Raw genomic sequence first — 20,394 nt, forward strand, 5'->3', positions numbered from 1 at the left:
CTCGGAAGGGGCAGCCAGAATGTCGGCAAGCATGCTCCACTTATCTGTAGATATTTCCCAGCTCAAACCCTCCGCTCTGTGCAAGATATGCAACTGTCAGTCACAATCATTACCTGCTCCCATTCACGGGTACAGGACATTTTTCGGGTTGCACCCACTCTGCACAAGAAAACTTTCTTCAAGCCTCAAAACATTCAAGTGTTCCCTGAAAATTCACCTCTACAGGCAAGCTGATCAAATTCCAGAACTGTCCAAATAACCTCCAAAAGTTATTTTACACAATTACCTCCCATCTACACAGTTGACACAGAATATTACATATAGGGTGAGAGTAAACAAAATGTGAGAGAAAACTCTGACACTTTTTAAACTCAGCCAATGTAATGTGGAGTCAGAGAAAATGCAAACTTGCATGACTCAAAAACTCTCACAATTTAAGCTCTCATCCAGATTTTTCCCATTTTGAAGATACAACTCGACCAATGTAATAGTGTGAGAAGTTACTGCTAAAGTGTCACATTTACCAAACTCTCACCCTATTATATTTGGCCAATGTTCTCTTCTACACTCGCACAACCTGCTGACACCAGGCCAACATTGCTGCATGACTGGATCTTACAGCCCACCAAGAACCTCTGCAATATGTAGCATTTACCCACATGCTTCTAATCCTTATTTGCCTATAGATTGTAAGATTACAAGCAGGGCCCTCTTTTTTCTTTGTTATTACTCAGTCTTATTTTATTACTGTTTTGCACCAAATTGAAAGCATAACCTTATTTGCAGGTGCTATATTAGTAAATGTTGATAAATAATAATGAAGATAATTGTAAATTGAATGTATTGAAAAAATCAATGCCAAAAACACTTTCATTCCTTGATTAAACCTAATAGTAGTATAGTAGTACATCCAAGCATTGTTGCAAGATATTTTAGCAAGGAAACACAAGTACAGTAAATCAAACTGTTTTACCTTAGTTGTCTGTCATGACTGAAATCTGGGGCTTCGTGCTGTTGATTGTTATCCTGATGCACACCAGAAGAGGGTGCTGTGTTCAGATTTTGTGTTGATTCAGCTGGAGTGCTAAGATGTGAACCAGAGTTTCTGTTGGATGATTGGCCTTCATTAGATATTCCCTGCATTCTTCTTATTGATTTCTGCCCCTGAAATGCATTTTAGCATTTTAAAATCCTTATAACAGATGGCACACAGTGGAGGTCATTTACTAAGCGGACCTTGATTTTGCACCAGTGCACCTGGGAGCCATCTCCACAAACTAAGTGTCCCTAAGTGCGGGAAGAGGCAGTTCAAAGTAGGGATGACCATTGATGGTTTTGCAACCATTGATGGTCTATGGCCTTTGGCCATCAATGGTCTAGGGCAGGTGTGTTTTTTCCATCAATGGGACATCACCAATGATTCATAATTAATGGTGGCACCCTGATGTTGAAGAACATCTATGGCGCTGGCCTGATAATTGAGGTCTGTGCATGTGCAGCACTCAGCATTGATGGCAAACCATCTATGGTTTTCTGAAGATGGTTTAAAAACATTCGATGATAAAGCTCTCGATGGCCATCACTAGTGCTAATGTGTACACTTCACATTAGATTGCTCATACCCCTTCCATACAATCTCTATAATCTTACATTTTTCTCCTAAAATAATGCTTGGCTAAGTCTCATATATGGCTTATCACTGGTAGTAATTTTGTGTATGCAAAGTGTTTTATAGCATTGATCCAAGTGCACCTGGAAATGCAATTATCCACCAATGTTCAATATACTGGTACAATCTGCTTCATTATAGGATGAAGACTGATCTCTACCAGCTATAAACTGGTGCAAAATTCAGGCTCTTTTGCAGAGTGGAAATGGTGTATTATTCAATACCTCCCATTTCAGTATATTAATTTAAGCTCTCATGTTGTAAAGTCCTTAGCTTAAATAGCCAGAAATCTTCACACTGATATGTCTACTATGTTTAGGATATACAGTAGCATTTACGTCAATATCTGGTTGATTTTTATAAAGATTCATTTGTATGTAGTCATCATATTTTTTCTTTGTACCTATATGTATTCCAGTGACCTGCATTTGCTCCCTGTGTCATAATGTATTCCCAGAAAGTTAATCATATGATGCTTAGGATTACCATTATGTAAAGATCCAATGTTTAAGCATACTATGGGGGTTATCCAATTAGATTATTTTTCGGGACACATCAGGTCCCGAAAGAAAACCCCTGATAAGTGCCCGCGTCAGGCCGACTTCGGGACTAATTGGATAGCCCTGGGTGAGGTAATGTGCCCCGAATAATAATCCACGATAAGTGGCGTTTTTTCACCAAAAAAAAAAAAAATCGAAAACACATAGGTGCCGCAATAAGCTCACGGACCTATGTGTTTTCGGGAGAACTATCCTATTATTTCGACCGAAATATTAGGATAAGGTTTAAAAAGAACATCGGCGAAAATCGTGGATCGCAGATTGTGGGGGTCAATTAGCGCCCGAACAATGTTCGGGGCTATTTGGATACCACCCTATGTGAGAAGCAAACATGTAAAACATTTATCTGATTAAACAATATTGTAGGGTTCTGGTTCTGTGTACCACATAGTGAATAACACTTGTATGATTAGTGATATACGAAATTTCCAGTTATTTTAGTTATCCTCTAGCAAGGATCTTATACTGTAATACGATCCCATGGTATTGACATTTGGGATACATGCTGAACTTGCATGCAAATGTCCTAGCAAAGATTGCACCTGCTAGAACGCAATTTTGGAACACATGTAAGTCACATGGGGATCCAAGATGAAGCCCATTACTTAGTTACCAGGTGATGGAACGCAAACATTGGGTTTCCTGGGTTATATCCCATGGGACAGTGGGGCAGTATCTACTAGCCAATAAAACTGTACCCATTGTCGGTCGAGTTGCCGTTTGGATGTGACACTTCGGATGACACGACATCGCAGTGCATGCCGGTATTTTTGGCAATCAGTGCGTTTTGAATTGTAATAATAGTTGTCACCGCCGTTTTAAATGAGAGATAGTAAAGGAAACCATCATTGTTGTATAGAGACTAATTAAAAGCTAGGGAGCCACCTACATTAAGTTATAACATTAAGATGGATGTACCACCAATCAGAGTTGGGAGGAAGTGAGGTAATCCCTTGGGTAGGAAAAAAGGAAGCCATCTGTCCATTGCTCTTAATTGCAGCATTTGGACTGAGAGATATAGGTATTGGATCAGTAAGTTATTTGGATTCCTAACTAGATACTCCAGCTACTATAGTATGCATATTTAGGGATGTTTATGTGGTTTATGGCATTGGGTAAAAGTCGTTATGTATACAAAAAAAAAGTAGCATGTAGCTATGCTTACTTTGTTGATATTGTTGTTTGTTATTGAGTATTATTTGTTCTTTATATATAGGAAAGACGGTTTTGTGAAGTATTGTATTCTGTCAATATTTTATTAGGTTGAAAGCAGTTTGTACATTGTAACAAGTTGACTACAAATCTGTGATACATCTTTATATCTTTGTTGAGCTGTTTAACATAATTTTAAGGTATGTATATTAGTGCATGGAGAAAGTGGGAATCTGTTCAATGTCTAATACTCTATTTGCATGGTTCCTATTAGTATCAAATTTTGTATGTCAACAAATAATGTAATAATACGGATCAATGAGTTAAAAATGTCATATTTTTAGAGATTAATTATGATTAAGGTTGGATGAAATTGAGAAGTATATTTAATGTTGATAGATCTTGCATTGTATGATCTGGTGGATGCCCATCAGTATTATATCATGTGACCCAAATTTGGGATATTTACACACCTATATAAGGTATGTTATTTTTTATCTAAATGGGAAATTGTGAATTGTTTTAGCATTTTGTAGAGCTTGTACATCATTTAGACATCTGGTCTATTTTTTTTAGATATACCCCTGATGAAGTCTCACGAATCACATAAGGTTTTAAAAGCAGTTAGGGTTGATATTGTGAACCCACATTCCCAATCTCAGCGTACGGGGATGTTCCCCATATGTGGAACATAACAGCATGTTGAAAACTGTGTAAGCACTGTCTATGTCCATTTTGCTAATGGATTAATTTTAATAAAACATTTTTTTTAATCTATTAATGTTGGCCATTGGCCTAATGTTTTGGGTGTCTCTTGGTGAGAGGGTGTCGTTTTAGTGCCCCAAAGGAAATCACATACAAGCTCAGACATTTTATGGATCATTTCTAAGACATCTTTTGAACTTTGGATAGAGATCTAAAAGAAAATTGAATACTTGGGATATCCGTTACTGAAGTCCGGAACCAAAAGCCTCTAAAGGGATTGTCAACTTCTCTGTTACAAACAAATTATATGTGTATACATTCCACTGATTTAATTATTATAAAGACTATATGGTGTGTTTGAACTTCAGCGCCCTCGCAGTGTATTTTCTGGGTATTTTTAGGGTCCTGCTAACAGAGGACTTACTGAGAGGAGCAGCTATAGTGAAAACTGCAGGATAAGGGCATTGTTCTAGAGATATATACATACATTATATACATATATACACTTTTGAAAAAAGAGCACACTCACCAGAGCTTGTAAATAGAAAATGAGGGATTTATTCCAATAGTTACATCATATGAAGATACGAAGATGCAACGTTTCGGTCTAAATAAGGCAAAGACAACCAGTCCACTGACTGTATAACCACCAAAGTGATAATCCACTGTTATATATACCCTAACCACTTGCCAGAAGTACCCACAGCTGATTGCACAGGAAGTGACATCATCACAAGTCTGTCTCAATGTTCCACTGATTAAACATCTCCATAGCGTCACTTCCTGTTTGCATGCACTCGAGGCTGGCAATGTAGGAAACCTGAGTCTGTCACCAAGGCAACAAAGCAATCAGGGCCAGCTGGCTTTTTGGGAATCATGGTGACCAGCAATCTGTCTCAGCAGTGCACATACCACTTCCTGACCATAGTAAATCAGCATCACATAGCCATGGCAATAAATAGGTGCCATGGTTTACAAAAAATATGGCAACATGTTTGCAAAAATAACAGCATAAATAGGGGAAAAAAAGGATAGCTGCAAAAATCTTTGAGTGGAGGTTCCATCCTAATACTAGTCCAGATCCAATTAATCAAATTACTGACATAATAAGGTCTTATTATGTCAGTAATTTGATTAATACATGCATCTTCATATGATGCAACTATTGGAATAAATCCCTCCTTTTCTTTTTACAAGCTCTGGTGAGTGTGCTCTTTTTTCAAAAGTCTGTATTTGTGGCGCCCCTGGATGAGGTGATCGCTGAGGAGCACCCCAGCAATTGGAATCTAAGTGGGAGTGCAGATCTGACCAAAGACTACATACATACATTTCTTTTTATCTTTTAATTTATTATATAGCGCTATGTTTTTTTTTGTATTTGGTAAGTCAGGAGTTGAGACACATGCTGGGCTTGCATACAGTTGTGTCATGATTCCCTGCTAGTGAAAAAATTTAATTATCACTATGGGAAATAACCATTAAGACATGGAAGGGTTGAAAACTAATTATGGATGGAGAACTCAATGACTTAACCTCTCTATGTTGTAAAGGGAACAGCATATGTAAACTGAGGTCTTACCAAGATCTAGAATAGCATACCTGGAAATGAATAAACATATTTACTATGTTAGTGAAGGGCAACAACAGTAACATATCATAATATGTTAATTTGCTAAAGGCTAAATTATCTGTAGTCAAAATTTTGTTTTTCTTTTACCTATTAGTATTCAAGTGACCTGTATTTACTCTATGTATCATATCAGCTTCCCGGAATTCTGCATACATAATTGTGCGACATATCTGTATATTTAAGTGCTGTGTTATAACATGGCTACCAGATGGCCATAGAGAATTATGTGGTCATGTACACTGAACCTCGCAACAGGTACAATATAATTAGATGAATCCTTTTATGCCCCTGTTGGAGTTCTCATATCTATCCCAGTAGATGGTAAAGGGGGAGATATTATATGGTTACTTTGTACACTTTCAGGTAATAGAAAGCTGCAGCTCAGTAACTTGTGGTTAAGCAAACAATTTTGAGCTAGTGCACTGTAGATTTCAAGGCCATCTACAAAGAGCACAGTCCAGTGGTCTGACGCTTGTATACATATTGGAGAGATCTGCTGAACCAGGACAGCCAGTGAACATTGGGAAATAGGTACACGCAACCTAAAGTACCTATCCTTTCAACGCTTGTTTTCAGCCAAAGTCTGGTATGGTTTGAATCTCCATTTTACACATTTGTAATACTGTTTTTTTTTTTCATATGTTCTGTTGTATTATACAATAAAACATTTTTTAGCAATACTTCACTATTGTGAGCCTTGTTCTCTCTTATGGTTTCATTGTGGTTGGAGTTCCAGCATTCAGGCCAGACTATAGTGAGGGATCTCTATGACAGACTATTTCAAAAGGCATTAACCACTTGACTGGTATGGTCGCCTGAGATGCAAAAACGCCAAACTGGGCTTTTCCTGACATTGTCACATCTTGTGCAACCAATCAGAAACGCCTTTCCAGGCGGCTGCTGGAAGATAATCTTCCAGCAGCCACCAATCTTTGGGAGACCTCCTGGTCCCTCTGTACCTTTGAGTCCTCCGCCATTATCTGCCGATCACTACTGTGTGTACCCAGCAGCTGCAGTGAGGATCAGCCACCAGGACATAGAACAAAGGAGCACCTCTACACCCAGTGTGTACAGGTGGCTGCAGAGAGGATTATCTGCTAAGGTACAGAAACATAACAGCGCCTCTGCCTTCCACAGCCTTTGCCAGTAGCAATCGATCATCATGATATCGATTTCTCAGGTTATAATTTTTTTCCCCAATACTATACAGTATATATATATTATATATACAGCAATAAATAGATAGTGGCACCCACAGGACTTTGAAAGTCCTGTGATTACCACTATCTACTTATTGCTGTATATCTGGTTTGGCGGCACCCTGGCAAGATGGACTCATTAAAAGGATGAGTGCCGACTTTCTCTGGTTGTTATTTAATATATATATCTCAAGATGGTGATCAGTATCGATATGGGGCCACCGATAAGTTCAAGTTCATTCACGGTATACAATAAAAAAAAATTAAATTTTATGGTAGGCTATACTGTGTTTTAAAATTTTTTTTTTTTAAATAAAATCATATCGGATAAGAAAACTTTTTTCTTATTACTTACCAGTTCTGGGGTAGGTACTATATGTTATAGACTGCTTTTGTGAGAATTAGAAGCGCCAATTGTGTCCACTATCTCTACTATGCATTTACAATGGAGACCTCCTTAAATAGACGTAAACATTCAATCGCAGGCGAGGTTTTCACTGCAACAATTTACGCAGACACACAATCAATTTTCTTTTACCACGGATATGCGTGCTCCTCATACCCGTGGTATCCAATTTAAAAAAAAATAGGTTGCAAACTTGTTATGGACAGAAAACCACAGGAAATAAAAAAAAATAAAAATGGGGAACAGCCTGTACTTTAAAGTTTTGTTTTTCTAATGGGTAGCAGTAATAATGATTATTACTGTCTCAAAGAAAAATATCTTGTTTTTTAAAAATGCATTACATGGCTGATTTGTGCATTTTATTTTATTTTTTTAAAGTAAACCAATGATAAAAATCTTTTTTTTTGTTTTGTTTTATTACAAACGAATAAAATGAAAAGAAAAAAAGTAGAAAAAGGTGATTTGAAGTTAATTTTAGATCAATTAAAAAAATAAAAAAGATAAAAGAATTAGATTTTGTTTAAATAAATGCTTCAATTGGAGTGCAAAAATTAACAAAAAATATTCATTTTGGGTAATTAGAGGCCATAATTGGTTTTAACATCCAATAATGAGATGTAATTATTGGACCAATTAGGCTACATGAAAACTTTCAATTGCCTAATTAGTCCATGGGGTTTTGAAGGGGTCCCTGACAATTTTAGCTTAAACTATTTATTTTTAATTTTTTTAAACCTGCTCTGGGGCTGCGAGAAGATAGCCGTGGTATTCCTATAGGAATTACTGCAGCTATTTTCTCGCAGCCCCAAAACAGCTCTTGAAAAAATTTAAATTCACTATTTTCTCTGATTTTCTACCTGCCAATTGAATAGGAAAAACCTGCTGCGGGAAAAATCCAGCACTGCAGATTTTTTCAAAACTACGCCTACAATTGAATATGCCTCAGAGTATGTTTTGTGCAAAACGATGGAAAGAAATTAAATGTTATACCCCTTTTACACCAGAGCTAAAACCCGGGTTATTGCAGGGCTAACCTGGGTAGCTCCTTGGTGTAAAAGGGGACAGGTTTGGATTCTCGGGTCGAGTGACCCGGCAATCCAACCCAGGTGGCTGCAGGGTTTAATTCGGGAATGACCCGTGAAATCCTGCAGTGTAAACGGCACAATCTGGGTCACGATGACCTGGAGTGCGCCGCATGTCGACCAATTGGCCGGCCTCAGTGGTGCTTGGAGATTACGTCATCTCTGAGTGTCCACTTCCTCACCGGAAGAGCAGAGTCACTGCAGACTTGGGTCCGGGAATATCCTGGGTCGGCGCCGGCTTCAGTGGCGCTTGGAGATGACATCATCTCCAAGTGTCCACTTCCACGCCAGAAGAGCCGGGTCACTGCAGACCCGGCTTCCGTGTGAACAGCACCGACTCGGGAATATCCTGTGTCGGTGCTGGCTAATTTCCGGGTCTGATCCGGTTTGGAACCCTGTTGCAACCACCGGGTCAGACCCAGAATATAGGTATAAAGGCGGTATTACCTTGCTGGATATGACATTCACCTCTCTCAGTACTAGTGCAGAGGATGACAGATGCTGGTTTACAATCTGGGAAGATTGTATTGGTGGTTGAACTGGAGGACTAGACATCAGTTGTTGTTGCTGGGATTCCATGCCAGACCTCTGGTGCGCTTGTTGCTGATGAGGGTCAGTCTGTTGGACATTGCTAAAGCTCAAGGAAACAATTTGCGGCTGGTAGAACATCTGGCAGAAAAAAACAAAACATAATTACTCAAGTATTAATAAGAAACGCACGCCCACTGTGATTACATATATAAAATAGCAAAGGGCCCATTTACTTATTATACAAGTAATCTGCGAATGGCCACTTTTGAGATTTTACGAAAAAAAATTCTTGAACAAGTGCAGGATAAGTAATAGAGGAAAATCAGGAATAGGCCCCAAATAGAAGCAATGCCTTATTCTGTATTGTCTTCTAGATATCTTATTTCTGCATGTTACTATCAGGGCCGCCAACAGGGGGGGACCGCCGGGCCTTGAGTCTCGGGCCCAGAGAGAGAGGGGGGCCCGGGTGTAGCGGTGCTAGTACAACTGATATAAAGCCGGCAGCATGTGAATTATTGTGCCGGCCGCGAGCCAGCCAGAGCTCGTGGACTGGCAGAAAATCAGGAGCGGATGCTCCTGATTGGCTGCCGGTCTGCGAGTTCTTATAGGCTCGCGGCCGGATAGCATATCTCTGTGTAGCATGATCTGTGAATAAAGCAAGGAGCGGACATTGCTGTGTCTAGCAGCGGGTAATGATGTTTATAATTATTATACAGGCGGAGCGGACTGTTGTGCAGTATTATCATAGTATGGTGGAGCCGCCTCTAGTAATGTGTTATATTACAGATGGAGCAGACAGTGTTGGGTAATCACAGTATGGTGGAGCAGCCTCTAGTAATGTGTTATATTACAGATGGAGCACACATTAGTGTTCTGTAATCATAGTATGATGGAGTAGCCTCTAGTAATGTGTTATATTACAGATGGAGCAGACATCAGTGTTGTGTAATCATAGTATGGTGGAGAAGCCTCTAGTGATGTGTTATTACATTATGGATAGAGCAGACCCTAGTGTGCTGTTAGTATAATAGTGGTGGAGCAGACTGTTGCCCTTCTATAATACAGGTGGGTCGGTCTCTGCTAGTTAACAGGCTGTTCTGGTGTCCTATGATTATAATTTGGGGAAGCAGAGACTGGTGTCCTGCTATTATAGTACAGTTGGAGCAGTCTCTGGTGCTATATTATAATACAGGGGTCAAGACTGAGTTGTTTTAATACTGGTGAAGCAGACTCTGTTATAATAACTACCACAACCCAAACTTTGAGAATTTTGAAACTGGTTTACACCCCCTGGTGTGTATCTGCCCACTTCTGTCGCCTAAGGGGGGCCCTGTTTTGTCAGTACCGGGCCCCACAATTTCTGATGGCAGCCCTGGTTACCATCACTATTAAAATATTTATATAGTTTACACATATAACAGATTACTAATCAGTGCAAACTCCAGACATCCCAGTTATGGATTAGCTGACCTGACAATCCAATAAAACATTGTCTGATAAATGAAACATATTAATCACACAGCTGTCTACAAAACTCTAATATGCATGGGCCTGATTTGAAAGTTTTGTGCCTGGAACTATCCCTTATGATGGATGATCCAGGTTACAAGTGACAAGTACATGTGCGAATTTCTTTACAGATGTTACATACCATGTACGTACTCATACTAATGGAAGCTATATAATGTATATATGAAGTGCATATCGCGTACTCACGCACCTGTCCGACAACATATTGTCCCTGGGAACTGGGTTCAGATGTTGGCAACTTAAATAAATAAAAATAAGAAAAACCAGCAAATGAATAATGTGTTATATAGCCTTGAAAAGTGTTACTTTATTGTAATTTTTCTGTCAACATTATGCTGTTCTATCTGTATCATAAAGTGTGTTTATGTGTACTGTGCTTCAATGGCAGCACTGTATACAGTATATAACAATTGCATACACATCTATCACAAGATTTATTTCTATTTCCATAAATGTCAACTAACTTTGGATTGCTTTCTTTTGTATTTTCTTAATGAAAATTGATTACAATTGGGTTTATTTAATCTGCTTCCTATCTCTCTATTATCAGTATTTGTGAATAATCCATTACATAATTAATAAACAAATCTCTTCCATTTATATAAAATCAAGGTGTACCAGGATAGTAAACAAGTACTGCAGCGATCGTGCCACGACCGGCTTCTCTGATCCGATTCTGTGTCCAAATACACAGCCATCCGATCAACTACGTGACCATCGTACATCTGAGTAACGTTCGGCATGTCCAGAAAATGGGGCAAACACCACTGTTTTCTGGAAAGCTCTGTAGCGCCACCCTGTTGCTGTTCCAAATGCCAGCATGTAATCATGATTCAGTGTTTGGGAAACTGCAAACGACATTGCTGCCACAGATCTGTACATGCGCAGATCTAAAAACTTTGGAGAAGTGCGTAAACATCGGGGTTTACATACATCTCTGAATTAGGCCCAAAGAATGTACTTTTCAGACTTAGTACAATATATGGAATAGAGTAGTGAGTTGCATTTAGAGGCTGAGTAACAAATGCATAAATAGTATTGGGCCTAATTCTGAGTCGGGCGCTAACCGCAGGCAATGTTGATATGCACGCAGTTGGCTGATGTTGTATGTGCCGCGCATGCTTCGAAGTTGCACAGCGCATGCGTCTCGATGGTTACCGCATGGAGACGCAGAACAAATTTGGGTGCAGAGAGTGCGGATTTGAATGGGCTTTCCTGGGAGGTAACAGGGTGGTGGCTAGCCAGGTGCGGACGTGTTGCTAACAGTGGCTGCGTCTAAAAATGCTCAATCGCTCACAAATGTTCAGACGGAGGAACTGCGCCTGCCATAGGACTAGTGCAAGTATCGATGGTGCATCAGATGGTTCTTCTATAGATGCACAGAGATGGATGTGCACCGCTGCAAGTGGGCGTCTCACTATGAACAAGATAGTCCGCGGGATTAGCCTACAGACACAGATGCGGCCGTGGCAACACACGCAGCCGCGTCTGCGTCCGACTTACAATCACTCCCATTATGTTAGAAGATTTTCCTTGTAGCCACTGTGATGGGGTATGTTGGGACTCACTTGTAAATTGGAATCCTGGACCATACTTAGCTGCTCCTGGATCTTTTGCAGCTCTTCTTGCTGCCACTGTATGTTGGCCTGGATATTCAGTCTCCTTTGTTCCAGCTGGTTCTTAATGGTTTGGAACATACTATGTGCTGAAAACTGATATAAAAGAGATGCATTATGCAAAGGCTGAAATATATTTCCTGGATTCATCCCTTTCTCACCTTGGAAGCCACTAAAACCCTAATCCATGCCATCAGTATTTCTCACCTTGATTACTGTAATCTAGTGCTCCCTGGCCTACCCATCACCGACATTGACCCTCAGTCTATCCCTAATTCTGCTGCACACCTTATTTCCTTGTCACGCTCCAACTCTCACACTCACCTTCAAAGCCCTCAGTCACTCTTCCCCTCCATATGTCTCCAGTCTCATTGACAATCACACCTCTTCAATGACTATGGCCTCACCTCCTCCCACATCAGAATCCAGGATTTCTCCTGTTCTGCTTTTATCCTCTGGAATGCAATCCCATGCTCCCTCAGACATTCACCCACCCTCCTTGCCTTCAAGCGTGCCCTCAAAACTCATATTACAAGGTTGCTTGTTATACATTGGTAATTATGTGGTATTTAGTTTACTGAAGATGCATTATGGTAGTGAATCAAATCTTTGATTGGGTAGCTTCTTCCCCAGCCATTCTACTGGTGGCAACCCACTGCCCATTTCGACTTTTGTTTGACGTTGTGGGCGGCGTGGAAGTATTTTAATTTTTTTTACAAACAGTGGAGATAATTTACAAAGTGCATCTGATGCTCCCTGCAAAACACATTAGATTAGCACCGAAATGGCTGCATAAGCCCAAACTGCAATTTTACCTATCCTCTGCTCCTGCACAATGCCACTGCAATCTAGAGCTATGTTTACAGATATGATGAGTGGAAGAAAATCTCTAGGGGAGCATACAGTTTCCAACCACTCTAGTATTATCATTTTGATAAAACTAGCTTTTCGCATACATTCCAACCACCCTAATTATGGAAGCACAGTGCTGAATTTTGGGTACTGTCTCACCAGTGGGCTGCAATTTCCTGTGGTGGGGACAGATTGGAAGGTTACTCTCTCACCTACTGCTCTACATAGCAGAGCAGTGGTGAATGGATGCTGTGCTGGACATCATGCGCTTGACACCCCTCAGCATGACAACCAATGGGGTCCAATTCCTCACTCCCAAATGTTGGGGGATATGATATGTTATATTCTGCTAAAATACTGCTCACTTTAGTATCATTTATGGATTATCCTAATCATGCAAGTAATGTGAGTGAAAATTGGGACAGTCTTTATTACATGTGGCAACTTGTGTGCAGTGGCATCACTAGGGTGGGTGTCACCCAGTATGACTACTCACCTGTTGTCAACCCCAGTCCTGGATTACTTGCTCGTGAAAGGGGCATGACCTTGAACCATTGCAGTCAATTTCCTGATGTATGCCATTATTGCCCAGCGCTCCGAGAACTAATGGGCAGCCCCCAGCCTCTGCCTGATCTAACTGCTGCTCCATGACACCATCCGAGGGGGTAACACCAAAATAGCAGAACCCCCTCGAATGGCGTCACTTGGTGCGGCCCACACCCCTATACCCTCCTAGTGATGCCACAGCTTGTGTTTAAATCTATTTACTACATTGGTCTGTGGACATGCTTCTCTGCAGAAGTGCAACATGGGGTCTCCGCGCTGGCGGAGATGTGTGTGCAGCAGCAGCAGCAGCCAATGAGAGTCTGTCTGATTCTCATTGGCTGCTGATTAACACACACATCGCAGCCAGCGCTGGCGGTGATGTGTGTGTTATGCACAGCATGAGCCTGCCTGCCACCCTCCTCCTGGTGCTATTGGGCAAGCGCTCAGGGGGAGGGAAGGGGCTCAGCTGTGCAGCACAGGACCGGTGCTGGGAAGCCTAGCGCCGGTCCTGTGTAAATGTGTAGCGCTGACCGCACTCACTGTGGTCGGTACTACACTGGCTAACTAGGACGGGCCGGTACCGTGGCCGGCGGCGCATCCCCCGCACTGCCGGTCCCACGCCGCCCAGGGCACGTGCCCCGCTCGCCCTGCCCTAGTTACGCCACTGCTCCCGTCTCTCTTTTTTTCTTCTTCACCCTCTTTTACTCTTCTTCTGTTCTTTCTTATTAGGACAGCTGTTATGTTTTTGATTCACTGAAATGCCATAAGCTTCTTTACACTATCTTTGATATTGCTTCCCGTTAACAGGAGGCTAGCCCTCCTGTTACACATAGCTCGCTTTTTGTACATTGTTCTATGTACAAATGTGACGCTGTCTTGTTACAAAGAACAAAAATGCTAATAAAAACTTTATTTAAAAAAAAAAAAAAAAACAGAAAGAATGGGATAATTATTTAAGCAGCAAACAAGCTCTATACACGTACTTCGCTCATTTTTAGATATTACCTAATTATGGAGATGCACAATATGCCTAGTGGGCACAGCCAAAAGACACAGGAGGAGATGTACTAAGCCTTGGAGCGTGATAAAATGGAGAGAGATAAAGTACCAACCAATCAGCTCCTAACTGTTACTTTTACAGCCTGTAAATTACAGTTAGGAGCTGATTGGTTGGTACTTTATCTCTGTCCACTGTGTCTCTCTCCAAGGCTTAGTACATAGACTGGCCAATATTTCTCAAAGTTTGGAGAGAGAAAGTACCAACCAATCAGCTCCTGTAATTTTACGGGCCGTGTTTAAAAAATGACAGTAGTTAGGAGCCGATTGGTTGGTACTTTATCTCTCTCGACGGCTTAGTACATCTGCTCCACAGTCCATGCCGTCAGTGACAGTATTTCAGGGGCAGGCATACTGCTCTCTTTGCACATAATTGTTTTTTTAATAGTTTGTATATAATTTATTTACTTATTATAAACATAGGGTGAATTATGATTGTATTATTTCCACATATTTGTTTGATATAGATAGGATGCAATGGAAGTTGGAACCACAGAGTCCTACGGTGACCGTAGATAGAGGGCAGCACAGAAAACAGTCCCATGTGTCAAATCAATTGACTCTGGGCCTAAAGTGAAGATATAGAACATGTTTGGCAAATGGAGATCCTGAAGAAGGAGGACAAATGCTGGAGCCAAGGGCTAAACAAGATATACTGTTTACAATGCGTTATCCAATTGTAAATGATCTCCACAGAATACAGTCTGGAGGGGCCAATCTGAGGCTGCAGACATACCTGGGACATTGGGGCAGGTTTGTTTTGTAGTGGATTTTGCTGTAGCAACTGTTGTTAAATGTTGTTTTCAATGTTATATTGATGTTCACATTGTAATGTATTTATAGTTATAAATTGTATGCAATTCGCACTCAATGTAATCGATATAAAGTTCATTGGCATGGGTATATAAACGTTTGCAGGTAGATCCACTTCAGTAGATGTACTCTGACGTCATCAATTACTTTCCAACATCATCAGTTACTGTCCACGTGTAAAGAGTGGAATAGAAAACCGTGGCGAGCCACCGTGCTCGAAGCATGGCGAGCAAAGAGATACAGAGAGGGTACAAATTTCTTCTTTTGGTGGCCTTTAGGGCCTAGAACTGCACTTCCGCCCTCACTCCATGTCACTTCCAGGTACATCTACTGAAGGGGAACTATACACAACCGAATATAAACCATCCACTGGGGCTATAAGACACACCTACTGACAAAGTTCATCAGAGACAAAAGGCGTTTGGGAGGTACTTGCATGTGTACGGACGTGATGACGTCGTCTGAGCGAGAATGAGGCTTGGAGCGGATGCAGTGTGGGGCCTCACGGAAAGAGATGCCGTCGCTGTTTACCAGGCTTGTACTGATTTGCAAGTTTTAAATGTATATGATGTTCGTGTGCATTTTAACCACAATAAAATGTACATATTTCCCTATTGTGTGTCCCATTTGTTTCTTTTACATCAAATGACTATTAGACAACTGTGGTAACATCAAACGCAAGAGTATCTAAGAGAAAGAGATCTCTTCAGAAATTTGAACACAACCAGTTGGCCATGAGGAACAATGTTCCTGACATCGTCCACATTCTAGTGGTATTTCTCTAATGCTGAACTTATACCTCAGTAGGGCTGTGTCCTATCTTAGCAGGATATAGCATTGCTCTTCATACCTGAACTGGGGCAGGCTGGTTCATTCTTTGTAGTGGCACATCGTGCTGCATACTGGGATTACTCTGCAATGACTGAGTGCTGTAGTCTGTAGTCATCTTGGCGGTAGCTGAAAAAAACAATTACCAAATTAATTTATTCATGTTAGATACCTGGTAACCTGTGTCAGACGCTACTAAATGCAAAGTTACTGTGTGTCTCATTTTATTGCTACTAAAGATAAGTGCAAATATATATGTGCCCCCTACAATCTTTATTTGCAAAACCAAGTTCAAATATGCATGGTAGAAAGAGTAGAAACATCACGTACCTGGCTGTATCAAATCAAATGGACGGTAAAAAAAGACTTCCTATTAAATGAGTAGGATTACTCATAATTGTTGGCAGCTACAGTACCGAGCACTGTATAAATGCAGTTCTTTTGTGGGGTGGGGGTGAGAGGCTCTTCGGCCAAAAGCAAACATGTGCAAACATCTCCATTCCAAATTTTCACCCCACAAAACAACGTTTTGTTGTAGCTAGGAAAGCCTCCCATGGCAGGAATTCTATGTTGTACTTTCGGACATGAGCCATGCACAGACTTCTACTGAATATAACAAGCACCCCATGTAGCAAGAAATAGTTACACTTATACATAGTTTCTGCCACATAGTAATAGAATAGATGGAGAGCACCAACTTGTGGGAAGTTATCGGTCTTGGCCAATATAGCCAGGACATATCAAAGGAGGACCTCCAGACATATTTACTACTAGGACAGTAACACTCACTATTCTATTGAGATGACTGATGAAAAATGTAATTAAAAAGGCGATTATTTGGAGAAAACAGTATATCATATTTTATAACAGTGCGTAAGACTAAATCTCTCTAAGTTAGGCAGTCATTCTAGACCATACTTCCAAACATTTGTTTAAAGATAATTTTATAAGAGCTGTCTCTTAAAGTGTAATGAGACTTTTAAATTCCATAAAAAATAGTTTCAAATATTTTTTTTCATAAATAGATTTTAAAATCTGTTTTGCGGAAATATGTTGCAATTTTTTTCCCTGCACAGTCAAAACCAAGCATACAGCTACATCACTACTTGCAGATGAAAGGGACGGGCGTACTGAGCGGCAGTTGGAAGTTTGTATGTAGGCTGTGGGCATGTCATGTAGGTGAAATGGTAGGTTATTCAGAGCTAAGCATGCGCAGACATCCATCTGATTTTAGAATGCAAATGCGTGCTGATAGTGATGACAGTTAGGGATAGCACAGCCACATGGATGCGGCGAGCTCTGAATGCAGGCAAAGATCTGTATTTATTCTCAATCTTAAGGTACATACACACTAGACGATATGCTCCCTGAGCAATATCGTGTAGTGTTGTCCCTGGCAGGCTGTGCTCAATGTCGTTCATGACTTTGAGCACAGCCGCTGAACGATATCATTAACGATATCGTTCAGCGCCCTGCTCTCTCCCCCATTCCCTGACATGCAGCCCGATGAACGATAATGACGAACAACCCGCGGGAACGGGCATTGTCGTTATCGTTCATCTTTTTGGGGTTAAAAATGGACGATAAAGTGGACGACTGAACAATAACGATATCGTTATCGTTCAGTCGTCCACTTTATCGCCCAGTGTGTACGCACCTTTACAATGCGGCCGCACTTGCAACCCACCTGCCTGAAACTCTGAAACAGGCCCTTTGGCATTTTTAGTATTTTCTTCTGCAAAAAAACAAACACTTTTAGCTCAATTCTCAACAATGAAAACCACTTCTATTAGTGTCATTTTTGAGGTTTTTATTTTTTAAAGGGGGAGGGGGGGGGGGCAAATAATGTGAACAAATAAAGCTGTTTTCTCGTTAATAAGCTAAGCCATGCCAAATTTGCCTCAATAGTACACATTTTAAGTTACATGACATGACTTGAAAATTGTGTAAATCTTTATAAAATAAGACCAATGTACATAATGTAAATAGAGTAACCTCTTAGGAACCCCAGGCACCCGGTACAAACGCTATTGTTATTCTGCATATTTATACACAATAGATCTGCTCTTTGTCTATTATTTTTAGAAGTCATCTGCTTTTTGTTATAGAAAGTAACTGGAGTCACTGACAATTACTCAGTTTTACAGACATTTCTATCATTTCTGTCCAGACCAAATATCATCGCTTTACTCACGTGCAGGTTCGGTGATCGGGGTTTGTGATGATTGATGAGAACTTCTTGAAGACACAGAGGGCGTGTGGCTGGGGCTGAGGTGTGAGGCACTAACTTCTAGCACATTATAGTGCTGATCACTGTCCACGCTCAGGTCCTTGTCCTAGAAACACATTTACCAAAGAGGAATGTGAGAACATAATGGCTCTGTCCTCCTACATCACACATGGCTCCCCCACTGCCTACTTTTACCCATTCCTTTTTCCTTGTCTTCTGTGCTGTCTCTCCTAAATAGCTCTTTCAGATGTACAGCTAATGTGCATGATAGGAAAAATGTCTCAACTTGGTAGTGAGGGGACTGTAACACTATTTCCTATGTGTCACTTTTAAAAGTGTGAAGTTTTTTATTACATTGATTGAAGTGCCCTGAAAATGGTCTTCACCTCACAAATGCAACTGGAAGGAGCAAGATGCCCTCTATTAAGTGTATAGGATGAGACCCAATAGCCGCACCTCATGCTGTAAAAAGAAAGTCTTTTGCAGGGAAAACAAAGACTACAGTATCTCACAAAACTGTTTATATTGCAGTAAACACTCCAGCTCCATCCATCTCTCTGATAGATATAATCGTTGTTTTGCATGTTACTGCATTCATTGGCCTAACCTCTGCTCAGCAAGGAATTTTAAACCATTTTAAACCAAAAGAAACATTCCTTTGCCTAAATATCTATGCACTACAATGTAAAAACTGGGGCAGTTATACAAATGTAAACATGTAACATCACAGAAGCGCATCTGTAATGTAGTGTTACACTTTTGCAGTTTACTTAAAATACAGGGCCATTTTAACAATGAGGTGGATGTGACTAGAGCTCCAGGCCTCCACATAAATATAGGCCCATCATCCTGACAGATTGATGACGACGACCGTCCACCAGCTGGCCACAGGGTCAGCCATAAAGCATAAGTATTACAATTGTACTTCTATTTCCCACACAAAATTATGCAATATTATACTTTTACATATTTAGGGAGACATTGGGGCTGATAGTGTAGTAGGTGTACATGCCCCCACATGGCACTGGCCACACCTGTACAGCCAAGGTCACACTTCCTCCACTTTTCACACTAGGTCCATGAAGATTTTCAGCCCCAGGCCCATGTGGCCCTTAATCTAGCCATGTTTTAGGGCAGTATCCAATTAGCCCCGAACATAGTTCGGGTGATAATGAATAGCTGCGATCGGCGAAGAATGGGGATTATCCCCATTTTTCGCCAATGTTTTTTTTCACAATATCCTATTATTTCGGTCAAAATAATAGGATAGTTCTCCTTTAAACACACAGGACCCGCAATAAGCTCGCGGACTGATGTGTTTTCGCCATTTAGGTGTTGAAGAAACGGCACTTATCGTGGATTATTTTTTGGGACACATCAGGTTCCGAAAAATATCCACGATTGTGGCAAATAGGATAGCCCCGCCGCGATCAATTAGCAGTGCTACTTTAGCACTGCTAATTGGATACCCCCCATAATATGTGTATTTTAGGCAGTAATGGCATGCTAGTCAGCAGTAGATCCCTACTGCAAGTAATCCATCAATAATGTTGTGCAGGGGAGACCTGGATTACATCTTCTTCACTACACCTCATTTGAGGTAGATCCAACTCAGGTACTGCGGCCTACTGTGTAACACTGAGATTATATTACACACTGTGTAGTAGGAAAAATCCTGTGATTGCAAAGTAGTTGTGTTACGTTTATCAGTGACGTGTGGTGAGGTCAATCGCTGAGGGTATGATAGGGGAGGGACTATGGAGGCTCTGTTTCCCCTTCCTACCCTGACTGCACATCCCTGCATTTGCGTTGCATATATATTAAGATATGTGCAAATGAAAATACAGCACATAAATATGACCACATTTTAGATATATGTAAAGCGTATAGATGCGGCAGGAGTAAAACTATGGTCGTCATAATTAACTTAAGTGATAAATGAATACGCTAAGCTGTCAGACAGTAAGATACATGTTGGCAGCAAGTAGC

At 40.7% G+C, this 20,394-nt stretch overlaps 1 protein-coding gene across 1 annotated transcript in view; it reads right to left on the reverse strand.

Annotated features, from left to right (window-relative positions):
• NPAS2 (neuronal PAS domain protein 2) overlaps positions 1 to 20,394 on the reverse strand; it is a 100,135-nt gene that overhangs the window by 10,479 nt on the left and 69,262 nt on the right. Inside the window, exons 13-19 of the mRNA XM_088454031.1 lie at positions 18,370 to 18,511; positions 16,198 to 16,304; positions 15,271 to 15,318; positions 12,033 to 12,176; positions 10,655 to 10,702; positions 8,872 to 9,072; positions 974 to 1,164 (exon numbers count right to left, since the gene is read on the reverse strand). Of these exons, the coding sequence (XP_088310157.1) occupies positions 974 to 1,164; positions 8,872 to 9,072; positions 10,655 to 10,702; positions 12,033 to 12,176; positions 15,271 to 15,318; positions 16,198 to 16,304; positions 18,370 to 18,511 (881 nt within the window). The remainder of the gene's footprint in view (positions 1 to 973; positions 1,165 to 8,871; positions 9,073 to 10,654; positions 10,703 to 12,032; positions 12,177 to 15,270; positions 15,319 to 16,197; positions 16,305 to 18,369; positions 18,512 to 20,394) is intronic.

The sequence above is a fragment of the Taudactylus pleione genome, unplaced genomic scaffold (assembly GCF_031769625.1).
Source record: "Taudactylus pleione unplaced genomic scaffold, aTauple2 ptg000609l, whole genome shotgun sequence".
NCBI classification, from domain to species: Eukaryota; Metazoa; Chordata; class Amphibia; order Anura; family Myobatrachidae; genus Taudactylus; species Taudactylus pleione.